This window comes from Trachinotus anak, unplaced genomic scaffold (assembly GCF_046630095.1).
Source record: "Trachinotus anak isolate AG129_WGS33_773 ecotype Australia unplaced genomic scaffold, CSIRO_AGI_Tana_v1 ptg000028l, whole genome shotgun sequence".
Lineage (NCBI taxonomy): Eukaryota > Metazoa > Chordata > Actinopteri > Carangiformes > Carangidae > Trachinotus > Trachinotus anak.
This window is the reverse complement of record NW_027273879.1, coordinates 4,733,172-4,740,881: the sequence shown is the minus strand read 5'-3', so window position 1 is coordinate 4,740,881 and position 7,710 is coordinate 4,733,172. Positions and strand designations below refer to the sequence as shown.

Below are 7,710 nucleotides of genomic sequence, written 5' to 3'. Positions count from 1 at the left end.
GCACCTCAACCACACTAACCTTCGTCTGGTGCTCCAGACAGGCCTTTCAGGCCAAACAGGGTACAGTAATTTGTCTATCATTATTTCACATAGAGGACGAGAAGGAAAAGAAGAGTGATTCACTGAAGGAGAGCAGTTGACTGTTTACAAAGTGTGATATTTTAAGTGTGGATTGCCTGTTTGTGTAAACTCACCTCTAAGTTCCCTCTGGCTTTCTTCAACACTCCATGGGTTAGAGACACTACATAATGAGAAGAATATGAAGTCAGATTTCTCAATCTATTAATTTGTAGAATGTTTTTCTGATGAATTGTTTAGTCTAGAAAATGATATTCAGTTTACAGTGAGTCACATTTCCTCTCATTCGAGAAGCAGACAATATTTGTAGTAATAGTTTCAGGTGTAGTATACAGTATAAGCTAATAAAGGAAACTAAAGTAATCATACACTGATCGATGATGACCCTCTCCATTCCCTCTTTGAGCTGGTTGGTGGTGCGGAGGCGTTTAACGGCCCCGCTCAGCATCCTCTCCTGCTGTGACAGCCTGCTCTTCAGCCTGGCTATCTCATTTTTCAGCAGCTCATCCTGACGACGGAGAGTGAAAGGATAAAGGTTTGGTCTGCGGATACTTCACTGGACAGCCTACAAACGATGTGTGTTTGAGCATGTTTACCTGCTGGTTGTTGCCACTGTCCCCTGCTGTGTTACCAGCTGGCAGAGAGACTCTCCACACCAGTTTGAGCAGTCGACCAGCCTCCTCTAACACCTGCTGCATGGTGTTCACACTGCTGGACAAAGTCTTCAGATGCTGCTGTTCTATCACCTATGAAGAACAACAACGTCATGAACTCTGTTGACAATATGTTACACATCTACTGTGTTCCCATTACTATCAGTCAGTACACCACGAACTGCAACTAAAAACATCGAAACCACGATTGTTTTCCATACCTTGTTGTCAAAGCCCTGTTGCCTGAGTGCGTACAGACAATCCTGCAGTTGTGTGTCCATGCTGTGCGATAGCTTCCGACCCTCTGAGATCTGTTTGCGCAGGGCGTTGTAGTCCTCGATCAGGCCCAAAATATGGCGGCCGTTGCGATTGGCCCACATCCTGTGGCCGGGCACCAGGCGAGAAGGAGCGCCGGAGACACTGTCACCAGAGCTGCTGCTGAAGGAGCCACCGTCCACCTCTGAATGAGCACGACGTTTCTCATCTGAAAAAGTGTTTTAATATATGCTGAATAACACTGGGTTTGTATTTACTACTATAATTAAACATCGTGCCTAATCTAATGAGGTTTTCTTACTGTGGAGAGCACTGGAGTGTTCGTTGTGGGACTGAAATGAGTGACGGAGAGAATCACAGCCTTCACGACCGGGTGACCTGCCGCCTTCATCTAAGACAAATGTAAAACCCGCACTGACATGACTGGCAGATTCCTGCGTGTGTGTTTACATGTCTTTGTATATGTGCCACAGGTAATTAGCCTGTGCGTCTGTGCCTTGCGTTTACCTGGAGAGGACAGCAGGTAGTTGATGTTGATGGTTTCGGAGCGGTTGGGTCCTCTGAGCAGCTGCTCCTCCAGCCGCTGGCGCAGAGCCGTGTTGGTCTGGATGCTCCGCTCCAGCTGCAGCCTCAGGTGTCTGATCTCCAACAGCAGCTCACTCAGGTCCACTGAGCCGGAGGAAGGGACGGGAGCTGGTTCCTGGGTCGTCTCACTGGATTCTGCTTCGAGGTTCAATGAAGGAAACAATCTCATTAGTGTTACAGAAAAACAGAGGCACAGTGATGATTTACATCTGTCCAACTCCTTATTAAATAAACGTCACTGAGGGGAAAAGCTAAAGTTGTATTTTCTTGTTTTTAAGAATTTACCACCTCGGCTTGGTATTTTACTCTCTCCAGTTGCTAGATTTAGGAGACCAAATGTCGTCATGTTGATTTGTTCATGTATTTTTCAGGGCTAACCTGTGATTACTCTGTGAAATGGAAAATAACATCTCTGCATCTATTACTCAGTGCCCCAGAACACTGCTCCAAACCTGACAGAGTGCAGAGCTTTTTAGGTTTACAAAACAGTCATCAAGCCACCGTTATTGTGTCAAATGCATAATTATACAAAAGACAACAATAACAGTAACAATAATAAAAAACTGACCCCAATTCCAAGACAGAAATAGTTACAAATCCTGGGAAAATTACAATTAAAACATGGTACAGATGAGATGATCTGTAGCAGTTGCTAATGTTTGAAATCAATCACTCTATTCTAATTTATGTTTCAAATTTTCAGCAGGCACTTTTAAAGAAAACCAAAAAAAACATGCAGTACCGTTGTGTTTCTGTACTTCAGTCTTGATCTTTTCATGAACTTGCAGCTCCACTCGCAGTGACTGGAGGAGGTGCTGAGAGTCGGACAGTTGCTGCCTCTGGAGCTTCACCTCGCACTGCAACCTGGAAACACACAGAGAGAAAGAACACAAGATTCAGTGATCAGACGGCTGAAAACAAAACATGCTACCTTATCACAAAGAACGGCAATTCATAAAAAGTATCTACTATTAAATAAGTCATGTACTGTATATGTAGGGCTCCATTTTGTCTGAGTATCTATTTTATTGTTTTTAGACATAACATTTCCAACCATACTGCCTGTAGTTACAATTTCTTTAATGAGGAGGATTTTCAAAGTGCGAAACTTCTCCTTATAACAGGAAACACTTTCATATGCATGAGGACATAAAATCATAGTAAACCTCGAGTTAAACTGACCTGCTTCTTTAGAAAAGTCGGTATTTAGTGAGTAAAAAACTAAAACAATGATATTGTGTATATATATAGTACACAACGCTACACACACTCAGAGTGACAGGAAAGCGAGAGGAGAAGTGATCTGACAGTAAACTGGACTCCAGGTCTCGGGTGTCAGCCTCACTCAACTGTGTTAGTAGGACTCGGGGCCAGAGGTCACATACCATCATTATGGTGGTGTGCATGTGTGTGCTCATGGATGAGCTCATGTTTCTGAGTTGTACTAATAGTTTGGAATAATACTGATAATAATGACTCTTTATAATGGTAATTAGCAGTCTGTGTAGTTTCAGGTTGCATGGAGGAGAGTTGTAATGACATTAAGTGTGTACTGCAGGGAAGCATTTAGATGTGTGCTTGTTGTGGTAGTGATGCACTGTTGTTACCTGCCTGTGTGTGTGTGTGTGTGTGTGTGTGTGTGTGTGTGTGTGTGTGTGTGTGTGTGTGTGTGTGTACCTGTGTAGCTCCTCTTTGCTGTAGTGCAGTGTATCCTGCAGCTTTGAGTTCTCCTGGCTGCTGTGCTCCAGCTTCTCCTGAAGTCGACTATTTTCCTGCCTCAGAGCTTCAGACTCCTTCCTGCTCTGCTCCAGTTTGGCCGTCCGCCTGGCCAGAGTCTCCCGTAGCTTCTCGTTCTCCTTCTGCTTGTCTAGAGGAAATAAAAGCATTTGTAAATTAGTGTTAAGCACCATATGAGTGATATATTTGTGTATGTATTTGATAAAGGTAAAGGCAGACTCTTAGGGCACCAAAAAACAGCACTGGACAGAATGGACTGGAATTTGGAAGAATATTGTGTCTCTACGTCTGTTGGCTGAAAAAAGTGTGTGTTCAAAATTTGCTTGTAAGAAAATGTTTGTTTTACCTCTAGAGCCTGAGCTAAGCTGTTCCTTCAGGGCTTGATTTTGTCCCCAGAGAAATCGCACCTCATTAGCCAGCTGACCCTGCTCCTCATTACCATGGATGAAGATGTTGGTGGCTGCTGAACCAAGGATACACACACTCACCAGTCAGCAAATAAGAGCAGAAGCATAGTGGATGAGAGAAATTCTATTCTCATTTTGTGTGCTGAATTTCCAACCAGTAACAACGACTGAGAGGGATTAGGACGGTGGTCGAGGTTAGGTGTGTACCTGGGTCTTTCTCCACCTCAGCTAGTCTCTTCTCCAGCTGTTCCCTGAGACGGTCGTTGGTGCGGATGCTCTCCTCCAGGCGCTGTCGCAAAGCTCGGATCTCCTGTAGATGTTCTGCCAACAGGTCTGACAGACACACATGCACAAAGCTGAATCAAAGTAGTTTAAGGCGATTTAGCATTGCACTTACATAAAACAGATTTTAAAAAATACCAGTCAAAATCTAAGCAGCAGAGGCAGAGATATCCTGATTTACCTGAATTCATCGTGCGAGGCTGTTCGGCAGACTTCTGTGCTGCTGTGATGTCTCCGTCTCCTTTATGTGCTTCCATGTGAGGCCCTGACAACTCCTGGTCGTGGCCTTGATCCTGTTCCTGATGGTGGGAGCTGCTCTGGGCCATAATCGAGCGATGGAGGTCCAGTTCACTGCGCAGGGTGGTGTTAAGCTCCTCGCTGCTTCTCAGCCTCTCCTGCAGTCGCCCGTTCTCCCTCTGCAGGCCCTGCAGTCTGCTGGCAGTGTCCCTGTGACTGGACACACCTTCCTCCTGAGCTCCACCTACAGGTGCAGCAGCTGCTCCCGACCAATCAGAGGGGTGTCGCTGGCCTAAACATATACAGGGAAACGACAGGTAAACAGATTAACAATGAAAATGTAAAAAACAGATATTCAGTGTTCAGTGTTTCCATTTATTCATCGTTTGTTGTCTAAAGCCTTTTTACATCGTTATTTTTGTTTCCCCTCATCACTCAGCATTAAATTGTTAAATTAATAGTTTATGCTTTAGGAATTATAGTTGGTAAATCACAATGTCATCCATAGCCTGCATGCTAACACAAGTGGCTGCAGATCAAGATGACCACTGAAATATCAGAAGCCGAAGAGGTGAGTGTGAGTTTGGGTCAACAGGCCCCCATGCAGGACCTCTCACATATCCACATGCTTCACTTCCCTCTGTAACAGCCCTCACTGTCTCTTTTCCCGAGGGAAACACAATTTGAAGATTGAACCGGATACGTGCCACTGAATAATGCAACTTTAAGCCGAGGTGGACTGAAACCGGACACCTGCTCTGCCCTTGGCCCGTGTGCTTTGTCGTGCGGGACGCTTCACTGCAACAGAATGGATCTGAGTGGAAAATAAGTGCCGTTACAGGCTGCGGCTAGACTCGCCAGGCAGTGGACAAGGACTCAGGTAATCTCAGTGACATGCCACTGAGGCAAGGAAAGGGGGAAAAATATGCATTTTTAATGGTGCAAACAGAGTTAATCCTAGTCTGGTGCACACTATACCTGGCTGGGCCTAACACCTGTGACACATAACATTATAATTGGACCTGGCTTTCACACCCACTCACAAATAAATCCCATTATTAAGACTATGTTTAAGGATTGCATCTGGAAATGCTTACTGTGAGCTCGACTGCCACCTTGTGTGCTGTGGCAGGAGGAAGACGTCCTGTCTGAGTGGTACAGATCGGAGTGAGAGCTGTGGTGGCTGCTGGGACTTTGGCCTCTGAATTGGTTCTGTAGGCTCTGGATGAGACGATTCTTCTCCTGCAGCTCTTTAGCCAACCTGGAGACAAGGAGGAGGGAGAAGAGGAGGAGGAGGAATGAGTCACGTCAAGTTTTTAAGAACACCCAACAGCTGGATTTTGTCTATGACATCATTGGGTTATGGAGGGCGAAACACTGCGAAACTCAGATTGAGGAACAGCACCCAGAAAAGAGATATAACTGAAAGACCACAGAGTCTAAAAAAAAGGTTCCAACCAGAGGTCTTACAAGTTTCAGTGGAAACACTCAGCTGGGAAATAATGGAGGAGGAGTTCACAGCAAACGGCATGCGGTCTGTTTGCATCAAACCCACTCACAGGTCCAGCTGCTCCCTGGTGCATTCAGCCAGGGTGAGGTTTTGCTGGACCAGGACTCTGATGTTCTGCTGCAGCAGCTCTCTCTCGCCCTCTAGCTCCAGACGCAGATTATCTAACTCCTGCTGGATTCTAGCCGGGCTGTCAGGAGGATCTCTCATGCTCTCCTCATGGGACAGCAGTGACTCTGATCCATGCTGAAGCTTCCCATGACTGCCCCCATCAGTAATAATATGGATGAACGTATGTCACTATGAGCAGCTTGAATTTCTAATCTAAAGATACAAAAGTGCTGTTGAAAAATGTATTAAATGTTCACATCATTAAGGAATGTTAAAGACAATATTACTGTGTCAAAAAAAATAAATAAATAAATTCCAATTTTGTCCAACGTATTTGTCTTGGCTTTTAATACAAACCTCTTTAATTAATTTGCTTTCTGGAGGATAATGTTTGAATTGTGAAGGACATGAATGGATAAAAATTGACATGTGTTGTGTGTGTTCTTTGTTAAATGTCCTGATGTCTGAGAGACACCAGTGACCCAGTTAGGGGCCGTGTGACCTTATTGTTTTGGTTGACACACAGACGAAATTAGGTCAACAGCAGGACGCTATTCAAAATCGCATCACATGTAGCGCCCAGGGGGTTATAAGGCAATTGGTTGGCCGGAGGTGGGGGCAGGTCTTTAAAGGGGTCATGGAGACAAACATCATTAAAACAGCTCAGCTAATGACCCTCAAATCTCAATTAGTAATATGTAGAATTGTGACCCAAAAAAAAAAAGATGAAGAAATATGAGGTAGGTTGAACCTGCAGTAAGACACTGCACAGCACAGCCAGAACAACAGGAGCAATGCTTCATTCACAGCACAGACAAAAATAGTTTCCTGGGCGCAGAAATCATGACTGATGATGAGGTCAAAAATAAAAACCAATCATTGAAACTGTGATTAGTAAAAATGATTTGTTAGCACAGTTGCTGATTATCAAATATGAAAAAATACAAGCCAATGGTGTGATTCTCTTTTATTTCTTAAGCTTAACCAAACTATAGCATTTAGACTCATGTGCAATACCTAGGAAAACTTAATTCACTCAACATTTTGGGAAATAAGCTTACATGGTTTCTGACAGAGACTTAAAGAGAGGAATGATACAACTTGTCTGTACACCAAATATGAAGCTACAGACAGTACAGCTACAGTTAGCTTAGCACGAAGACTGGAAACAGGAGTGTATAGCTAACCAAGCTCTGTTTAATGACAAAAGTGTATAGACAACAACTGGCAGTTTAACTCTCTGCCAGAAAGCATGTGAGCGCATTCCCAAAAATGTTGAACTAGTCTTTTAAGCATGTTATTAAAGTATCAAGTTAAAATTAAGATGGATTCGTTGATGTAAATATTATAAATAATTGTTTACCACAAGATGTCAACAATGAGTGAGTTTCAGTACCTGCGAGACAGTTCCAGAGCCGCCACATCCTCATTATCCAGATGAGTCTCTCCTAGCAGACAGAGGAAAAGACGCTGTCAAAGACCTGCCTGTAAAAATCAGTTTCAAATGACTGCTCCTTTGTGTTCATCTCTCTCTGCTTCCTCTTTATTAAACCATAATAAGTCTGTTTTCACATGACTAAAACCTTCTTTCCTGTCTTAGTTTTTACTAAATATTGAGATTAAGTGTGGGTTTTTTATTGTCCAGTCACACAACGGTCAGTTGTTAGAGATCCCAACATTATTCTTTATTTGCATGTTGGTTGGCTGGAGTTCTGTGTGTGTGCATGTGTGTGTGTGTGTGTGTGTGTGTGTGTGTGTGTGTGTGTACTTGTACTTGCTACATAGTAAGGACCAAAAAAAGTATTTTACTAACAGAGTGAGGACATTTTGGGAAAGT

General features: G+C 43.7%; 1 protein-coding gene across 3 annotated transcripts in view; it reads right to left on the bottom strand.

Annotated features, from left to right (window-relative positions):
• cdk5rap2 (CDK5 regulatory subunit associated protein 2) overlaps positions 1 to 7,710 on the bottom strand; it is a 31,866-nt gene that overhangs the window by 1,411 nt on the left and 22,745 nt on the right. For all 3 annotated transcript variants that reach the window (XM_071466190.1, XM_071466191.1, XM_071466192.1), the window contains 14 exons: positions 7,270 to 7,321; positions 5,353 to 5,516; positions 4,200 to 4,547; positions 3,944 to 4,069; positions 3,676 to 3,792; positions 3,270 to 3,459; positions 2,335 to 2,456; positions 1,515 to 1,730; positions 1,309 to 1,398; positions 953 to 1,215; positions 675 to 824; positions 448 to 586; positions 195 to 241; positions 20 to 74 (listed from right to left, as the gene is read on the bottom strand). In XM_071466190.1, the coding sequence (XP_071322291.1) occupies positions 20 to 74; positions 195 to 241; positions 448 to 586; positions 675 to 824; positions 953 to 1,215; positions 1,309 to 1,398; positions 1,515 to 1,730; positions 2,335 to 2,456; positions 3,270 to 3,459; positions 3,676 to 3,792; positions 3,944 to 4,069; positions 4,200 to 4,547; positions 5,353 to 5,516; positions 7,270 to 7,321 (2,079 nt within the window). The remainder of the gene's footprint in view (positions 1 to 19; positions 75 to 194; positions 242 to 447; positions 587 to 674; positions 825 to 952; positions 1,216 to 1,308; positions 1,399 to 1,514; positions 1,731 to 2,334; positions 2,457 to 3,269; positions 3,460 to 3,675; positions 3,793 to 3,943; positions 4,070 to 4,199; positions 4,548 to 5,352; positions 5,517 to 7,269; positions 7,322 to 7,710) is intronic.